The 20,759-nt window shown below is 36.7% G+C and overlaps 1 protein-coding gene across 2 annotated transcripts in view; it reads left to right on the top strand.

Annotated features, from left to right (window-relative positions):
- The window catches only part of ZC2HC1A (zinc finger C2HC-type containing 1A), a 42,875-nt gene that overhangs the window by 1,494 nt on the left and 20,622 nt on the right, over nucleotides 1-20,759 (top strand). For both annotated transcript variants that reach the window (XR_010750472.1, XM_066378840.1), the window contains exons 2-5: nucleotides 5,338-5,411; nucleotides 7,846-7,962; nucleotides 15,059-15,200; nucleotides 17,256-17,404. Coding sequence is in view for 1 of the 2 variants with exons in the window: in XM_066378840.1 (XP_066234937.1) it covers nucleotides 5,338-5,411; nucleotides 7,846-7,962; nucleotides 15,059-15,200; nucleotides 17,256-17,404 (482 nt within the window). In the remaining variant the exon portion in view is untranslated. The remainder of the gene's footprint in view (nucleotides 1-5,337; nucleotides 5,412-7,845; nucleotides 7,963-15,058; nucleotides 15,201-17,255; nucleotides 17,405-20,759) is intronic.

Here is a 20,759-nt window from a genome sequence, read left to right as displayed (position 1 = left end):
ACTTTGAGTCTTAAGGTTACCATTCAGTAATTCATCTCTGTCTTCATTTCATAAACGCAGGCACAATGATAGATAATTTTGTGCCCTATTGGAAGTTAAAATCTACCACCATGAAGTTATCTAAGAGACATTATATAGCTGTATTTGTGGAAAGTCTGCAAGACAGTTTGGTATTAGATCCATGCTTCTAGTTGAAAACAGTTACTAGGCTAATCTTGATTGTAAAAATATGTGGATCCCTGAAAAAATTCTATTATTGTATTCTTTCTTATAACTTTATTTGTATGTGCGTCCTATGCCACTTACATTATTTTTGGTTTTCCTGGACCTTTGTTTCCTAGATTGTCAAGAAATGACCTATGAGGCTGAATGAACACTGTATTTCAAAACCAACGATTTCTCATGATTTTCTATAAACTTTATCTGAATACTTTTGCATTGTATAGGTAATTAGAGCAAAGCCTTTCATTTCTTTTCCCCTGAATCTAGTGACCTATAGGTATATCTAAGGCCACTAGAGGTAGTTCTAGGTATGGGAGAGTTCCCAGTCTCTCATAAAGCTGTAAAACAGAAATGGTGAGCCCTACACAGATTTTTTCCATATATATGCATTGCCATTCTTTTCATAACACTTGATAAGAAGTTATTAGCAACAGTCCTCCTGGACTGTTGAAGTTAGTGGATCTCAGTGTACTGCCTCTAAAACCTGATGAGAAGTCTGATTGCTCTTCTCCAGTGTAGGCCTTGATCTCGTGGAAGACTGCCACCCTGTCCCATTAGGGTTTCTTTTTGTTTTGCTTTGTTTCTAAAAAAAAAAAACAACCGTAATAGTTTACTGAATAAATTTTCATCTTTATTAGTGTATCTAGCATTCACTGTTTTTTGGTATGAGTCAGATGCTTTAAAAACAATGTTTTGGAGCGGACTGTGTTTGGATCCTTGCTTTGTTTCTTTTTAGCTCTATAGGTTGTACAGTTAATCTGAACTCTAGTTTCTTTATCTATAAAAAAAAATGGAGCTATTAAATACCTATCTGCTTGAAGTATATTAATTATTAAATGATGTAACATCTATAAAGCATTTAGTGAAGGCTTAGTACATAGGGCCCTTTAGGACTTGTTCATTGAATGGATAAAATCACAAGTGCATTAGGAGCTGAAAAGTGGTTCGGTATAGATAAAACATAGAGTTCTTGGAAGGGATTGGGGGCAGTCTCACTAGATAAGTATGGAAGCTGGATAGTCAGAGAAGGGAGAGGCTGGAAATTCACATGTGGTGAGTATTTGAACTAAGGAAAAAGCAGGAATTAAAAAGGGAGGAGAGATTAGAAGACATTTCTGAGCTGAAAAGATGAGATATGACTGTTGGATGTGAGTGGGAAAAGGAGTCAAACATAAAGCAACTTGAACTGAGAGGTAATATTAATATCTTTAACCAAGAGGAAGGCCAAGTTTGGAAAATGAGGTAATGAATTTGGCTTTCAAAATGTTCTGTTTGTGCAGTACTTGGGAGAGCTGGTGGAAAGTCTCATGGGTACTTGGAAGTACTTCTCTGGAATTTTTAGTTTAGTAGTAATCAGCATAGAAAAATGATAGCAAATGGGTGCATTCACCCAGGAAAGCTGTATTTAACAAAATGAGAAAAGAAACTTGGGCAAAACAGATGCTCTAGGTTTGAGCAGGAAGGGAAATTGAAGTGTGTGTGTGTCTGTGGGATGGGGGTCGAGGTAAGGTATATTTAAAGAGGTTTAAACATTATCCAGAAGGGGCAGTGGGAACTAATATTTATCATGTGCCAGAAAGAAACTTGTGACCCTTGGTATTCCTAGAGATCTAAGTACTAACGAGGTCAACCCCTGCTTAGTTTGAGATCTGAAAAACTTGGGCTTAAGGAAAGGCAAACATTGAAGCCAAGAGAGAAAGGACTTTGACTTTAAAGGTGGAAGGGACTGATCAGCACTAATGCATAGAAAAGTCCAGTAGTGTGAGGATTTAAAAGAGGCCTTTGAATTTGACAGTAGTAGATGAATTTTAAGGTCTCTAATGTCTTCTCACCCTGATCCTACCCGCTTCCCAAACACACATACACGTAGTACTGTGACTGCTCTCTCCCCTTACTTTGCTCTATTTTCTACATTGTGCTTATTGCCACCTGACATTTTATATGTTTAATTGTTCTTACTGATAGTTTTCCTATTAGAAGAATAGAAACTTCATGAGATCTGGGTCTTTGTTTTCCTGATCAGTATTTGCTTACCTCCTAGAACAGTTCCCATCTCATAGATGCTCAGTAAGTCTGTACTTGTTCAATCAAGAAGTGGATCTGTTTTAATACAGTCATTAAACTAAATAAAGTTTAATCTAACAGTCATTAAACTAAATAAAGCTTGCCTGCAGGTTAGATAGGGAGTGAATGAGAGGTAGTATAGAGGAGCTAGTAATTGCATTTCTAAAAATGTGCTACTTGGGACATTGGTCCTCAATATCTCTGAGAGGGATGAGGGTCAGGGGTGGGGAGCAGAAAGAATTTCTTTTAGGGAAACAACTGCACACTGAATCTCTTAATCTCTCTTTTCTACTTTTGTTTGTTGTTTATTTGTTCTTAAGATTGAAAAAGTTCTGTTCTAAGAAAACCCATTTGTTTCATCTAGAATCTTCCAAACATTTTACCATGAAGCAAGGGATAAGGGTGATTGGTCAAAGTAATAGAGATGACTAGTGAGGTTCAGACTAGGTAGAAAGGGAAGTGCAGCCAGGGTCAGGTTATCAAGAACATTCAAGTCACTCTGAAATCAAGAAAGAGATTTAGGGCTAGGTAGAAGGTATAAGTCTGTGATTGGTGAGGGAGCTTGAGGATTTTGAGGGTCCAGAGGAGGACCCTGGTTTGTTAACCTGAAGTAGAATGGAGGGTGAAGGCTTTGTGTTCATTAGTTAAGTGGGAATGTTGAAATCTAGGATGAGCTTAAAACAGGAAGTCCTGTGAGATACTCAAGTTTATTGAACTGGAAGTAATGTGATTTTTCAAAAGGGTTGTAGGGAGAAAGTTGATGTAACAGATGACGTGCTTCAGAAAGAACGCTTGGTGAGTTTTACAGGTTGGGTTCAGATGGTGAGGAAACAGACATGGCACAGAGACCAGCACTGTTCTCAATGTCCAGAGTTTCTTTCCTCTTGAAAATGGTCTCTCCTATTTTTTAAATTTGTACAGTCTACAATGTCACAACTATTTTAGATTAACAGCATATTATTTCATATCATCTATATAATGTATCATATAAAGATACTATTTCAAGCCTCATCATGGAAGTTTTAGAGTTTCTAAATACAGCAACTCATAGCAGAATGAATAATGTGTGCAGGATGAATTTATAAGGCGAGATTGACTTTTTGAGAGTATTTTATATACTTGGTTCTGTCTATTAGTTTGAATGCTTCTTCCCACAGTGTTTGCTCTCTGCTATAACCCCTCTGGCATAGCATCTCTCTATTTAATTTTCATACACTGCACAGTTTGCTAGCTTTTGCTGCTCCAGAGAGATTAGTGGAGTTTGCCTGCATGCCCTGGAGAGTAGTATTTTTTTATTTCATTAATTGTGAAGCATTTTTATAGGTAACATCTTAGTTGATCCTCTTAAATTTTAAGGTAGATGGAGCAGATGTTATATCCTCATTAAACTGAGGTATGATTAGTCATATAAGGCTATGCTCTATGACCAACTAAAATAAGGAAATTACAAATTTTTATCTTTATTATATTTATATTATAGCTTATAAAATTTATTATATAACTTAAATTTTTCTTTAATACTATACCTCTTTTTTATACCCTTTAGTGTTAATGCTTTTTTTTCTCCTTTAAAGACCATTTGAACCAGTTTGATAATTTGTAGGAATTAATCCGAGAAGTTTAATTCAATTAAATTGTAGTTTTCTAGCTTTGTTTAACAAGGAGAAACTGAAATGTACTTTGAAGCAAGTAAATATGTGATGCTTTGTAACATTTTGGGTTGATGAATTTTTAAATCATTGCTTAGAATTTAGAGGGATACATGAAAGCTATAAATAAGCTTAATAGATGATGCAGCATGTGGCAGCCCTTTGACCATCACTGTGAAGACAGTTATTTGAATATACCTAATGTCTTTCACCCAGCAACTGGCAGTAAGTGCTCAGATAAATGGAGTTGCTCTCCCTAATTAACTTAGCCTCTGGTATTGGAGAAGGACACATCAGGAAAATCTTAGCTTTACTTTTGTAGTGTCCACCACGTAAGCCACCACAGACATTGCCTCCATCTGAGGTGGCAAATAGTTGCTATCTCCTACTGAAATAGGGCAGCAGAGTATTAGAAGAATGAGAGAACAGAATAGTGCTTCTGTTACTGTTTGACTGTATTCCCACCAATGCCTTTTTCAGTCTCCTAAATAGTTTTCTGTGAACTCACTAAATGCCTTGGAACAAATTATATGAAGTCATAATTGTACCTCATTCATGAGTTTATTTATATTACTTCTTAAAAGAAAATGTTTTCTATTTGTCATATGATAAAAGAATTATAACAACTAGTGAAATTTTCAGCAGAAAATATGGTAAAGATGAAAGGTTCAAGAATCATTTTTAGAAAATTACAGGTAGTACTTTTTGTCATAATAAAATGACAATTTGACTCAATTATATAGACTCTCAGAGAATGTAGTTTTAATTATCATTTTCATAACAAAATTTGTTGCATAAAAGTGCTTGATTAATATATTAATTTTTGATTGAATATAAGTTGCAGATAGTTCTATCTTGTTTAATGAATTTGTGCCCATAAGGTCAGAAAAATCTCAACTTGCTAGACCATTGAATTTTAATATAATATGTATAAAGTACGTTTGCATAGTAACTAGGAGATCTTTTCCTTATACATCTTATTACTTCCTATTATATAGTGTTAAACAGAACAAAATTCTTTTTATCCCAGATTATCTCAGGAAGCCACCTCACTAATCCCTAATGTTATTTCTTAATGCTTTGAAGGTTAATAACATAATATTAACCTTCATATAAATTTCTTTTTTAAAGGTTCATAATTTACAATAGAGATATCTCATAAATTAAGAGAATATGATAAATTGGTTAAAAGTAAATCAGATACTTCCAACATATCAGTCTGGTCATCTCTAAATCTTAACTGCTGTATTTGGTTTGACCTGTTGACTACTAATAAACTCAACTCTTGTGCCCATTGTTTACAAGAACTAACAACACATATAAAGTTAAGAGAAGATATTAAAACTTGGAAGTTTCTCAATTTGAACATAGAGTTTATTGACTAAATTCTTTTCTGTTTTAGAAAATGGAAGTGTCAAAGTTGCAGACTTACTACCTTGCAAGATTTGTGGAAGAACATTTTTTCCCATGGCATTAGTGAGTACCCTTCTTCCTTTGGGGTGTGATTGAGCAGTAATTGTTAATACTTTTGGACAACTTTCATGGAAAGAACCTCTGGAATAATTAGGACAGATACGGGCTAGTGTTCTTTGTTTAAGATTGTAGGTTCCATCTGTGTCTTTTCCATAATGGTTGCTTCCCTTCAGAGTTCAGTTGGTCTTCAAAACATCTCTTAATATTAAAATGAGCATCAGTGTTCCTCTCTTTGTGGGGATATTACCAAAAACAAACCATAAAACTCTTAGAAATGCATAATAATGTATTTAAAGGTACAGAATGATATTGTGTCTGAAATATGCTTTGAAGTACTTCAGGAAGAAGCTGAGATAGATGGAACAGATTGCTAAAATGTAATTGTTGAAGCAGGCCAATAGGTAAAAGGGAGTTCCTTACACTATTTTCTCAGTAGTTATGTATGTTTGAAATAGTCCAAAGAAAAATTATCAATTACAGGTGCACCTGAAGTATTCTATGCATTCTTTAGATAGTTTTAGAAAATTAGTATATACAAATAAAAGCAATTTTAACTGATTTTAATATAAAATGGTCATCTAAATAGACAAGGAAAAAATGTCCATGTACCTTATATTTTGTACCTTCAAATATAAATGTACTTCTGTTAATATTTATGTAAGGACTTTTCTTTGAATATAGATCCACTGCTTAGAGTTTATGTGGCATATTTCATCCTCCTAATATTTCCAGTTTGTTTCTTTAAACCAAAGGGAGACAGTGATCCATAAATGTCAGTCTGACTATAAACTCCTCTTAAATGACAACTCTTTTCTTAATTCTTAAAAACAGCTTTCCCACACTTAATTCAGTGACTTGTAAAAATCAATTCACAATTTTTCAAATCATTTTTAAAGCATTCAGCTGAGTTTTTATAGAAAAAATGTTCTTTTTTGTCCTCATTTATTTACCTAATGGTTTTAATTACATAACATAATGACTAACAACTACAACTTGTATAAAACCGCAGCTTTAGAGACAAACATTACATACTTTTGACATAGACAACTCAGTATGAGAATAGACGTTGACTAGAAAGTCACCTGCTAGCCTCCCTTTTTAATATTTAAAATATTTTATTCTAATAGCTATAATTACAAGCGTTTATTTGTCAAAATGAAAACAAGACTGTAAAACCATTGATTACTAATTGTGTATTGAAAAATATGAGAGGTCCATGACACTGAACCAACCAGTTTGGAGGTTTCCTCTTGTCCCGGGTTACATTTAACAGTTCCAAATTGTTCAGTTAGTGTTTATCAAAATGCAAAAGAAAAAAGTGCATTTAGGCCCTGGCCGGTTGTCTCAGTGGTAGAGCGTCGGCCTGGCGTGCGGAAGTCCTGGGTTCGAATCCCGGCCAGGGCACACAGGAGAGGCGCCCATCTGCCTCTCCACCCCTCCCCCTCTCCTTCCTCTCTCTCTCTTCCCCTCCTGCAGCGAGGCTCCATTGGAGCAGAGATGGCCCGGGCGCTGGGGATGGCTCCTTGGCCTCTGCCCCAGGCGCTAGAGTGGCTCTGGTCGCAACAGAGCGACGCCCCGGAGGGGCAGAGCGTCGCCCCCTGGTGGGCGTGCTGGGTGGATACCAGTTGGGCGCATGCGGGAGTCTGTCTGACTGTCTCTCCCCGTTTCCAGCTTCAGAAAAACACACACACACACACACACAAAGTGCATTTAGTACACTGATGTCATCAATCAGCATCTTTTATTTAGTGGAGGAAGAAGGATTATTTATCCAGTAGGTCAACTGGAGGTCATCTAAGAGAATTTACGTTATAGTGTTCTTAAAATGAATAAATATGTGGATGATTAAATGAATGAGTTGGCAACCATATTAAGAAAAATACCTGTGAGAGTGGAACACTAGATAGCTCAAGAAAAATCCTTGAAAGAGTGGTAGAAACCTTGAGTTCCCAAAGGGAGCAAAAGGATGATGGTGGAGGAAAGGACGCAAAGACATAAATCTGACCATTTTTGTCCTATTTTGTTACTTTAATAACCCAAACTACTTCTGTTTTATTAACTTTTGTAATCGTAAACTAAATGCATTCTCCATATACTATTTTTAGTATTTATTTGAGGTGTTTAATGATGAAAATACCTTTCTCCTCACTCAGATAGCTTTGACGTGGTAACATTAGCCTATTCTTCGTAGTGTGAAACTAGGAGAATATTAAATAAGTCAATAAAATTTTGAAAAAGTATACGTTTCTTGTTGTGAGAAAAATAACTAATAGCATTCTTTGTATATACGTTTTAACAATTTTAGTCAAAGCAAGTTATGTCTTATGTATTATTATTTATTGTTTATTTCATCTTTAAACTGGTCTGAAATGACAATTTAAAGTCTTCTCTTCTGTAGAATTGAAAAGGATAACATTGCATTTCTTCATCTTAACAGAAAAAACATGGACCCATTTGCCAGAAAACTGCCACTAAGAAACGGAAGACTTTCGATTCGAGCAGACAAAGAGCTGAAGGAACTGATATTCCAACAGTAAAACCTCTTAAACCTAGGGTAACGTATAACTTTTGAATGGTGTGAACCTTGCTGCTGTGTATATATCTAGTGAAAAAATTATAATTTTCTGTTATACTAGGATTGAAGAATAACCAGAATTTTGTGCCATGTTCTCAATTTGCTAATGATCACACACTTACTTATTTTAGACTTCCTCAAAGGAGAAGCCAGACTACTGTCTCCAACCTGAACTGGAGTTTATAGGCTGGAAATGATTCAAAGTCCCCTTCACCTGTTCCTTTTAAGTCATTGCTGATTACCTCAGCTATAGCCAAAGTATGTTAAAGCCTCTCTTACCAGTAATGCAATCCCTATAGGCCAAAGTAAAGTTATTATGTATTATTTATAGACATCTTGCATGACAGATATTGATGATCCTGATTGATTGATGGTCAGTATCTGTGATCTTATTATGCTCTATGAAGGGAAGTTTTATCAATTGTTCAACTGTCCACACACAGCCATTGTCAGCTTTCTTTCTTTCTTGTAATCATAGCAATAAACACCCTATGATAATGTTGCTTTAATACAGAGCATTATATTACTAAGAATAAGTCAGGTATGTATCTTGTCTGACAAAGTTTTAATGATTTTGTTTATTGATTTTACAGAGGGAATGAATGGGTGGAGAAGTGAGAAACATCAACTCATAGTTGTTTCACTTTAGTTTTCATTGGTTGCTTGTCATATGTGCCTTGACTGGGCAAGCCCGGGGTTTTGAACCAGCAACCTCAGCATTCCAGGTCAATGCTTTATCCAGTGTGCCACCACGGGACAGGTAGAAATAGTTAAAATTTGAGTATCTCATTGAATAGGTTTTTGAAACAAAACCCTGCTTTCATTGGTAATAACTTCTCCCAGTGGTAGAAGAAACCATTTCCCTATGGGGCAATTAATCTTACTAATAAAACCATTTTGTAATAGAAAAATTAGATTTTTTTTTTTGTGTGTGTGTGTGTGTGACGGAGACAGAAAGAGAAACAAAGAGGGAGAGATAGGGACAGACAGACAGGAAGGGAAAGAGGTGAGAAGCATCAATTCTTCATTGTGGCACCTTAGTTGTTCATTGATTGCTTTCCTACATGTGTTTTGATGAGGGGCTACAGCAGACCAAGTGACCCCTTGCTCAGGCCAGTGACCTTGGGTTCAAGCTGGTGAGCTTTGCTCAAACCAGATGAGCCCACACTCAAGCCAGCAACCTCGAGGTTTTGAACCTGGGTCTTCTGTGTCCCAGTCCAACGCTCTACCCACTGTGCCACCACCTGGTCAGGCTGATGTTCATTTTTATATTTTTATCTGTTTATCTAAAGGAATTGGTAAAGTTTGAATAAGATAAACCATTATTTGAAGTTTTTCTTGTCACCTGCCAGATATATAATTGTGTTAGCTTTAATTAGTTTAGAAGATAACCTGCTGAAACCTTCGGGAGCAGTATAACATAGTGGGTATAATAACGGTCTCCAGAGTCAGACTGCCTGATCTCCACCCTGGCCCTTACCATGTTGTGTTACCCATACTTCTGTGTATCTGTAAAGTGGTGCTAGGAGTTGTAGCATCTATCTTGTGGGCTATTGTAGGGATTACATAAGAGCACCATGGCAATCTCTTAGTAAATGTTATCCTGTGCCTTTCCTGTGGGTTTATATACTTAAAAAATTCACCTTCAGAAAAAAAATAAGTAAAAGCCATTGATTTACATTATGTAGTTTATATTCTTGCTACTTAAATGGTGTCTAGAGAGCAATAATGTCAGCACTATTTGGAACTTGTTAGAAACACAGTCTCAGGTCCCATCCAGACATATTCAATTAGAGTCTACATTTTTACCCAATCTTTGAGTAAATCATATGCATATTAAAGTTTGAGAAGCGGTGTGGTAGATGATTTTGAACATCGTAGTGTAGTTCTCAGTATCTTTATATCAAATTCACAAGCAAAGTAGAGCAAAGCAAATCCAGACTACTCCATTTTTGCAGAGTAAAGGCAGACAAAATCCACAGACCCCAAAATGGAAGAGCTGCCCAAAGCAACTGAGAGCCAGGAGGAGCTCCCCGTAAAGGAAGCACAAGAGGTTGCTGGGGGGCCAGTTGCCCCAAATCTGAATACTTGCATCTTACAGGTGAAGGGTGTCCTCAGTTCAGATAGTTCCTTGATGCGGGGTCTTATCAGGATGTCCATGTCCCTCGTTTACTGCAGCCAGGGCAGGAACTGCAATGAGCTGCAGAAATTGGCTAGCCAGGAGCCGGAATGAGTCCAGTGGGAATGGACTGGTGCTAGGAGGGAGGAAGCAGAGAGAAGAGGTCGAGAGCTGAGAAGACCAGCAGTGGCAGAGGCTCTCAGAGAGCACTGGCAAAAGGAGGCACCCTTCCTCAGGGTGCGGAGCCTGCGCATGCAGGGCTGTGTCTTGATTGAGGGAGTGTGGCTGGTGCCGTCACCCTCCTGACCCGTATTGTTTTAGAGAAGCAAAAGGGTAGTCTGATCACACCAGAGGCCTTATTTGCATCTGTATCTGATGCAGCAGAGAAGAGAGCTATTGGTTGTATAGACTGGAAGGCTACTGTGGGCCTCTCCTTCTCCCTAAAACCTCTTGTAAATAGCTGCACCTAGAAAACCTAATTCATTCAATGATGAGTAATAAAAAAAAACATTAGCTCAGCATTGATACAGATACTCTAGAAAAAAAGAAAAGAGGGCAGCAAGACTGACCAGTAGGTGAGTAATTCTCATTGTGGAGTGGGTGAATGTTGTGATCAGACATTGCACTACAAAGAAACTTCAATCACCTCAAAGTTGGAAATGTGCTTATAGTTAGTTAAGATTTTTGTATCTGTATTCACGAGAGAAGTGGTCTATAAGTTTTGCTCCAGTAAGATGAGTAGGAAAGTGGTTATTTTGTTTGTTCTTTTTTTAAAAAAAATAGTTTTTAAAAGACTGATGCTATTTTTTTTCTTAAATGTCTGCAAGAAATCAACAGGAATGGCATGTAGGCCAGGAGTTCTCTGTTTTTTTTTTTAAGTAATAGATTCATTTAAAAAATATATAAGACTTGTGATTTTCTATTTCTTCTGATATTTTATAGTGTTTACTAAGGATATTGTTCATTTTATCTTAATTATAAAATTTATTGCCTGACCAGGCGGTGGCGCAGTGGATAGAGTGTCAGACTGGGATGCAGAGGACCCAGGTTTGAGACCCCGAGGTCGCCACCTTGAGCGTGGGCTCATCTGGTTTGAGCAAAAAGCTCACCAGCTTGGACCCAAGTAAGGTGTTAACTCGGTCTGCTGAAGGCCTGCCGGTCAAGGCACATATGAGAAAGCAATCAATGAACAACTAAGGCAGGGGTCCCCAAACTTTTTACACACGGGGCCAGTTCACTGTTCCTCAGACCGTTAGAGGGCCAGACTATAAAAAAAAATTATGAACAAAGCCCTATGCACACTGCACATATCTTATTTTAAAGTAAAAAAAAAAAAAATGGGAACAAATACAGTATTTAAAATAAAGAATAAGTAAATTTAAATCAACAAACTGACCAGTATTTCAATGGGAACTATGGGCCTGCTTTTGACTAATGAGATGGTCAATGTCCGGTTCCATATTTGTCACTGCTAGCCGATACAAGTGATATGACGCGCTTCCGGAGCCGTGACGCGTGCATCGAGCATCACTGGAAGTAGTACTGTACATGAGGGATGCCACGCTTTGCAGCGCCTCCAGAAGCACAGGATGCATCTCACTGACCACCAATGAAAGAGGTGCCCCTTACGGAAGTGTGGCAGGGGCCAGATAAATGGCCTCAGGGGGTCGCATGCGGCCCGTGGGCCATAGTTTGGGGACCCCTGAACTAAGGTGTTGCAACGAAAAGCTGATGATTGATGCTTCTCATCTCTCTCCGTTCCTGTCTGTCTGTCCCTATCTATCCCTCTCTCTGACTCTCTTTCTGTCCCTATTTAAAAAAATTATTAATATAAAGTTTCTTTGTAATGTTTTTTTTCTCATGTTTGTACAAACTGGGTCCTATACTGTTTTCTATTCTTGATAATTTGTGTTCTTTCTCTCTCTTTTTGACTAGTCTTGCCTTATTAGTGTTTTTAAAGAACCATCTTTTGACTTTGTCAATTCAACCTATATTCTTGATTTAAAAAATAAAAACAAATAGTTGAATATTTCAACAATATGACAAAATAAATCTCTTCTAGCACAAGAGCCAGCATCATATTTAGTGGAAAGATACTTAGAAGTAATTCCATTAAAGTTAGGAACAAGATTAAGCTCGAGCCTGACCAGGCGATGGCGCAGTGGATAGAGCGTCGGACTGGGATGTGGAGGACCCAGGTTCGAGACCCTGAGGTCGCCAGCTTGAGCGTGGGCTCATCTGGTTTGAGCAGAGCTCACCAGCTTGGACCCAAGGTCGCTGGCTCGAGCAAGAGGTTACTCGGTCTGCTGTAGCCCCACGGTCAAGGCATATATAAGAAAGCAATCAATGAACAACTAAGGTGTTGCAACAAAAAACTGATGATTGATGCTTTTCATCTCTTTCCATTCCTGTCTGTCTGTCCCTATCTATCCCTCTCTCTGTCTCTGTTTAAAGAAAAAAAAAAAGAGATTAAGCTCGAATCAATATGGTAAGTACTAGGCAATAGTTAGATAATAAAAATAATATAGATGTATGAGGATTGGAAAAGGGGATAAAACTGCCATTATTAAGTGATGAAAACCCAAAAGAATCAATCAACAATAAATTACAACCAATAGTAAGAGAAGTCAGTGAATACACATAAATTATGCCTGACTAGGCTGTGGCGCAGTGATTAGAGCATTGACCTGGTACGCTGAGGACCCAGGTTTGAAACCCCGAGGTCACCGGCTTGAGTGTGGGATCATAGACATGGTCACTGGATTGAGCCCAAAGGTTGCTGGCTTGAACCCAGAGTCACTAGCTTGAGCAAGGGGTCAAGGTTCAGCTGAGTCCCCCAAGTCAAGACAATATGAGAAAGTAATCTATGAACAACTAAAGTGTCACAATGAAGAATTGATGCTTCTCATATCTCCCTTCCCGTCTGTCACTATCTGTCCGTCTCTGTCTCTCACACACAAAAAAAAGAGAACACACGGAAATTACTAGGTTTTATATGTCATATTTTTAACAATTTATAACAAAAATGAAGAAAAGACTCTTTATAAAAGAACACCACCAAATATAAAATATTTAGGAATAAACTTATGATAATAAAGGTATTAAACTTCCGCAAAGAATACTTGAAAATACTACTGAAAGACAAATGAACACTTCTTCAAAAGGAAATATATATTGTATTCTTGGATAGGTAGACTTAGTATAATAAAGATATTTTAAGTTTCTTAAGTTGTTTATTAATGTAATGTTTAATGTTTACAGCTGAACTAGTCATTTAAAAAATGTTAAACTAATCTTAAAGTTCATGTGCAAAAATATACATGCAAGAATAATCAGAAAAGATTATGAAAAAAGCAGAATAAAGTAGGCTCCCTGACCATAGAATAAATATGGTTATAAATAAATATTATTATAAAGTCTCAATATTTAAAATACAGATACTGATACAAGGGTAGTCACAACAATGGAACAAAGGAGAACATTCAGAAATAAGCCCAAATACAAAAGAAAATACAGTAAAAGTATTATCCCAGTTCAGTGGGGAGAAAAGGCCTTAAAGGATAATGAGACAGCTGAATAGCTATGTTTAACAAAGAAATAAAGGGAAAGCCATATGTCACACTGCCCATCAGGATCAATTACAAGTGATTAAGAGATTTAAAAACTTCTCAGTGAAAGTTCTGGGTAGAAACAGGAAGATTTCCATTTTACTTTGGCATGAAATTTGGCATTGCTAACTGTGACTGCAAATCCAGAGATGATAAAAGATTTGTAAATTGAACTACATTTGAAAATGAATCTTCATATCAGAAGACCCTTAAACAAGGTCAAAAGACAAACAATTGTTAGGGAGGATTGGGGCTGGTCTTCTCTCAAGAGTTACTGGAAATTGTTTAAGAAAAAAAAGTGACCAATAACCTAACTACTGCGGACCAGTGCGGCTAGTAATTGCCCAGGTCCTGAGTTAGAATGGTGTGGAATGAAGAAGTACACTCAGAGAGAAAAAGGATGGGATCCGGAGGCCTCTGCAAGCTGATGGCAAGCCAGAGCAAAAGCAAAGCCCCGGGTCTGCTTTATTATATAGTGCAAAGCCATATGCAAATAAGGAAGTTTCCCATACAAAGTCACATTTCTAAGGCAACCCAAGAATTCTCCCAAGTGCAGAAAACCCTTCATCCTGCATAACTGAAATCAGCCAACATCAGAACAAAGGGTGAGACGAAGGGCATGTAAATTGCCTCTAGCAACCTAATCAAGCAGGTGAGGTGGGGGGATGGGACAAGGAGAAACACTCAGCTTCATAGCCAATAAGGAGGTGTGGGGAAAGAACTTAGCTTTAGCTTAAGCCTTAAACTGGGAGGGCTTTGCCAGCTTGCAGTCTCCCACAACCTAACAGATAAGTTGACCAGGAGTATAAACATTTCACAGAAAAGGCAATAGGAATGCTTCTTTTTTTCTTTAATTGAATTCATTGTGATGACATTGGTTTGCAAAACCACACAGGTTTCAAGTGTACTCCGATTTGCACATGCATCATGTACCCTCCACCCCAAGAAAAGATGCTCAATCTCATTCATTATAAGAGAAAAAGGCTAGTTAAAGCCTTAGAGAGAGCTCTCTTTTACCTCTAATCAGTTATAACCCAGAAGCGTGATAACATACTTGGAGAAGCTGGGAAAACGGAGATACACTCTTAGTGAAAGCACAAATGCAAATGACACCAGAAGATGTCAGTTTAGCCATATCTATCACAATTACCATCTTAAAATTGCATTTTAAAATTTTACATAGACTATAAATGCACAAATTTTATTTTGTAATTATAAATTTGGAAAGGAAATCACTTAAGGACTCCTGATAAGAAAACATTTAAAGTAATATGGCATTTTCTCAGTTTTTATCTCAATATATTGTAAAAACAAGTTTTTTAAAACTAAACTTTTCTTTTTTTACTAGCCTGAACCACCAAAGAAACCATCGAACTGGAGAAGAAAACATGAAGAATTCATTGCCACTATAAGAGCAGCTAAAGGCCTTGACCAGGCTCTGAAAGAGGGGGGCAAGCTCCCGCCTCCTCCTCCACCTTCTTACGATCCTGGTAGATGGGGCGTTGTGAACAGTCATGCTCATGTGGGGAGAAAACACTGATATAGACATTTTATAAATTTTAAGTTATTAAACTTAATTCATAATAATGGAACCTGATGAAGCATAATCTTTAAAAACTTTGCTACAAAATAATGGTGATAATAAATATTTAGGCTTATTAAGACACATCAGTGTTGAAATGCATTATCTTTTTATCTGAGTATTTTAAACAAAGCATTATAATATCATTTTTAAAAGTATTGTAGAAACTATTAAATGTTAATATTCCAGAAAACATTTTAACCATGTTCGCTGTGAATTGAAATGTTATTCAGTAATATCCAGACAGTTTTCTTGCCCTGTTCTTTGGAATCTTCTCATCTGGGAAGAAAAAAATGATAATATTGCTTCAAAAATGCTATAATTTATATGAGGAATTGCCATATAAACTGATATACCTAATTTAAGCCCTAAATTTATGTATTATTTTCTTCTTGTTATTGTTAACAAAAGCAAGGCAGGATGCTAGCAACCCTGTTTGAGATATTAAGATACTAAAAGGTTTAAAGTAATAGCACATTTGACATTTTGACCTTGATTACTAGAGTAGTTACTGTAATATAACAAGCTATAACTGCATGGAAATAGTGTTAATTTTTAGATTGGGATTATTTTCTAGTAAAGAGAAATTTCTTTAGAAAACTAGGTATGATCATTTTTAACACTATATTGTAGAAAAGGTGATAAACTATTTCTGTAAGGGCCAGATAATAAATGTCTTAGGCTTTGCAGGCCACAGGCTCTCTTCTGCAACTACTGAGCTCTGTTACCAGTGTTACAAGAAATCAGCCACAGATAATATGTCAATGGGTGTGGCTGTGTTCTAATAAAACTTTATCAAAACCAGGCAGCAGGCAGTGTGGATTTGGCCCAGGGCCCTAGTTTGCCAGCCTCTTTTATAGAGTAATTAACTTCAGTGCTATGAGTGTTCCTGGGATGGCCCAGCTGGGTTCAGGTTTCTTCTGATTCGCCCATAATTTTCTCCATGAAGTTGAATTTTCTCCATGAAGTTGAATTTTCTCTTTGTTTTGGAGGTATTTATATATTACATCTTATTCAATCTAACTATATATATCTTTTATGTTTATATAACAGAGAGTGAGAGTGCCAGATCTTTGGCATGATTTGGGCTTCAGAAATATTTAAATCTCTTAATCCTGACAGAACACTTTGTTATTAGAAATTTTAGACCTACTAACTAATTAGCACGACAAATTTCTGAGCTTCAGATGAATATAAATTTTAAAGGGTAAACTCCTCTCAAAAGTAATCCTGTTGAAATAAATTGAGATTTTTTTTGATACTGCTAAATTTTTATATTCATGTCTTCTCAGAGTCTCAGTTTAGATCTTTTACAGTGCTACAAAATTTGGTTTGGTTTGGGATAACTTGGAGATTTAATTTTTAAAAATTTTATTTACAATATACATTGCATTTTAGAATATTTTATCATGGAAATATTTACTCTTAAATTTGAATTAATTATGTTAACAAGGTATATTGTTTTTCCTTCATCTGTTGACATCTCTAAAAGAAAATAAACTGTATAAAGTCTGTCAAACTATTTTATGACAATCTCCTCTAATTGAAATAAAAGATTTTAACAGATGATCGCAAGTATTAAAATATATTTTGAATGTAATATGTTATTGCTGCTTAAGTAGCCTACCATATAAAAGTATGTAACTATAATGAAAATGTGGCATTATAGAGGCAAAAAGAAATAACATCTTTTCTCTACTTATTTTTTGTATTGAGGATTTATCTTCTTTTTCCCCTCAAATTCGATTCTAAGCTTGGAGAACAATAGAGCTCATCATAAACTAGCAGACTTTTTGCTTAAACATCTTTACTAAGCTTGGATAAGTCAAGTTAGGTGGTTATAAGGAAAGGAGAGATTTTGTTTATCAAATGATTTTATGCTTATGTCTTCATATAAACTTACAATTTTTATATCCCATATCAAGTATTTTGTTATTAATTTGTTTCCTTTTTTCCCCTCTAGATTATATTCAGTGCCCATACTGCCAGAGGAGATTTAATGAAAATGCTGCGGACAGACATATAAATTTCTGTAAAGAGCAGGCAGCACGAATTAGTAATAAAGGCAAATTTCTAACTGATGCCAAAGGGAAAGGGCCTTCTCGGACACAGGTAAAATGCCACTTAATCATTCATACACATAAATGAGAAAATGACTTTTTCTAGTTTGTTGTTTTGTATTTATGCTATACAGAATATTTAAGTGCAGTTTTCTCACCTGCTAAAATGTGTATATGTATATATGTTCAGGGATTTAGTCAGAAACTTGAATGGCTAATTGAAAACCAAATTATAGTTAATCAATTTGAAATGGACTTGAGTTAGTAGAGACTTGAAAATACAAAGATTTTAAAGAGATATTAGGGAAAAAAGTTTAAAAAGTAAAAAATAGGTGAAACACGCAGAGGAAACCAGTGGTGATAGAGGCGTGAGGAACCCACAGTGAAATCCTTGTTTGAAAACTCTGTGGTACTGAATGTTTCCATGTTGTGTCTGAGTGAGTGATGCAGCTGAGGGAATGAATATAGGGTCACATCTACACTGCTGCTCTGGCCTTTGTCCTTCATTATGAAGTGGTACCAACATGAGTATTGTGAGAAGCAATGGGACACTATGTGCAAGCACTTAGCACACTGTTAAGCATATGAGGATCTTGTTACATGAAATTGAGTTTTACAGTACTGTTGTTTTTCTTTAAGCATCTTTTTACACAAAAACATTATTATATGTCCAAGCAAATTTTATTTTTTACAAAGCTTTCATTTGTAAACAATTCTTCAGTACTGTAAATCTAACAGACGGTAAGTAAATCCATTTCTCTTGTTACTTATGACTAAAATACTGCATCAAAAGACTCCATTACAATGGGGCCTCCTTGAGAGATTTCTTTCATTGAGTTTTTGTTAATGTTACTGGAAATAGAGCACATCATTATCATCATCATTGTGAGGAAAGAACAGTGAGTGATTCCTCTTGATTAATTTCCAGAACAGATGTGAAACAACACTTTTTTTTTTTTTTTTGTATTTTTCTGAAGCTGGAAACGGGGATAGACAGACAGACTCTCGCATGCACCCGACCAGGATCCACCCGGCACGCCCACCAGGGGGCGACGCTCTGCCCACCAGGGGGCGATGCTCTACCCCTCTGGGACGTCGCTCTGTCACGACCAGAGCCACTCTAGCGCCTGGGGCAGAGGCCAAGGAGCCATCCCCAGCGCCCGGACCATCTTTGCTCCAATGGAGCCTCGCTGAGGGAGGGGAAGAGAGAGACAGAGAGGAAGGAGAGGGGGAGGGGTGGAGAAGCAGATGGGCGCTTCTCCTGTGTGCCCTGGCCGGGAATCAAACCCGGGACTTCTGCACGTCAGGCTGATGCTCTACCACTGAGCCAACCAGCCAGGGGAAACAACACTTTTTTTAAGTAAACAGTAATACAATGTTTTGTTTTGTTTCAAGAATAAAATAACCAATAGAGCAAAGGAAATACAATAAAATGTATATATTTCAATAACTTGGTTTCAAATGATTGATAAATGTAAAATCCAAGTCGTTGATTTTCCCACCTAAGTTATACCAGTGCTGATTCCGTGCCCAGTCATATATGTTCATTTCAGTATGTCCTCATATTTTCTTATCACTATTCGTTCAAGAGGTTTTTTTTGAGGACTGTCTTTGAATCAGACACTGTAGCAAGTACTGGGGCTCTATTAATAAACTAAATACAGTACATTGCCTAAAGATACTTACATGTGTCCCTGTCATATTTAGCAACTGTATTTTCACCAGCACTCAGTATTATCAGTCCTGAGCATCTTTAGTACTGAGTTGAAGGGTCAGTTCAAATAGTGCCTTCTGCCATTTTATAAGAAATAAAATGTCCTCCAATTTCAATAAAAAGTCTTTGTAAATATAAATATTTTACTAAGGAGATTTAGATTTGTGATCTGCCAAAACCATATGAAATAATCAGCACCTAACAAATAATGAAGAAATATATATTGACTATAATTAGATTAAAATAAGATTCTTTTGTTCTTCTGAATGAACTTGTACAAAGTGGTCGACAGCTAGAGCCCTCTGAAAGCCTGTATAATTGTGATGGAATTCAGTGAGATGTTGTAGGACAGATAAGCACAGCTCGGGGAGGAAGGAGTCAGATTATCTAGGGCAGGGGACAGCACGGTACTGAGAGGCGGGTGAATATGTTTTAAACAAGAGGCATTCAGAGTAGTATGAGGAGTCAGAAAGGAAACCAACCTGACTAGTTCTTGTTGAAAGTAATGGGAAATATTATAGGAGATAGATAAGGTTGGGCTAGGTTCTAGGTACCTCAGAAAACCTGACCATAAAGTAGGAGGCCTGATATAGAATGGAAGAAACAAAGCTCCTTTTAAGAGGAATATTCTGCCTTTTTTTATCTGTAAGCCAAAAAGTTAATAAATTCTAACATGTACATAGTCCCCAATAGTGACTGCTCCCAAGGGTTCTTCCTGCCTGCGCCCCACCCAGAGACGTGACCTCTCGCTGTGTGCTACGTCACCCTTCATTTAGTCTGGTCACTTTGCTCTTTTTTAATAGTTACCAGAGTATGAGTGGGTTACCAATTCTGTTTCTTAACCCTTTGAGTAGTATGAACATTCATGTACGTCCTCACTCAAAGTGTTAACAAAAAACTGACTACTAAAAGGGTTAATTCAGTTTTATGGGCCCTATTTTTAGTAGACATGTCTGATATTTTGACAAGTCTTCGTTAGGTCTTGTTTTCCATGTTGTTCATTTTAAAATCTTTCCTAATGAAGTGACAGATATACAATAGATGCCCTTTTAAACCATAAACACCTCATGTTTTTAAAGAAACTGTCTTTATATGTGCTTATCTCCACAGTCTTTTATCAAGACCCTTTTATCAAGATTTATTTTTTTAAAGGTCACATACTGAATTTCAGAGTTATAATGTTTGACTTTAAAATGTGTAGTTAGCAGGGTTTTATTTATTTATTTATTTATTTAAATTTTAATTTTATTTATTCATTTTAGAAAGGGGGGGGGGATAGAGAGAGAAGGGGGGGAGGGAGGAGCAGGAAGCATCAACTCCCATATGTGCCTTGACCAGGCAAGCCCAGGGTTTCTAACCAGCGTCCTCAGCATTTCCAGGTCGATGTTTTATTCACTGCGCCACCACAGGTCAAGCAGCAGGGTTTTAATAGGAGTGCTACTACTAATTATTGGTTATACAATATGACTTGATTTTTGAAAATCAGTTTTAAAACTCAGTTTCCCATAAAGTTCTAAGCAAACTAAATAATGCATTAGCTAAATCTCACATACACATGCAATCACAGAAACTTTGTAGTGTGGCATTTGGGCTAGAAATAAGGTAGCCCGAGTCTTCATATCCGTTCTGTTAAGGTGGGGTATAACCTTGAGCAAGCTCATTTGTATCAGAGCGGTGATAAGATATATTTGTA

Source organism: Saccopteryx leptura, chromosome 3 (genome assembly GCF_036850995.1).
Source record: "Saccopteryx leptura isolate mSacLep1 chromosome 3, mSacLep1_pri_phased_curated, whole genome shotgun sequence".
NCBI lineage: Eukaryota > Metazoa > Chordata > Mammalia > Chiroptera > Emballonuridae > Saccopteryx > Saccopteryx leptura.
Note: the sequence above shows the minus strand (reverse complement) of the source record. Positions and strands in the feature narration are given on the sequence as shown.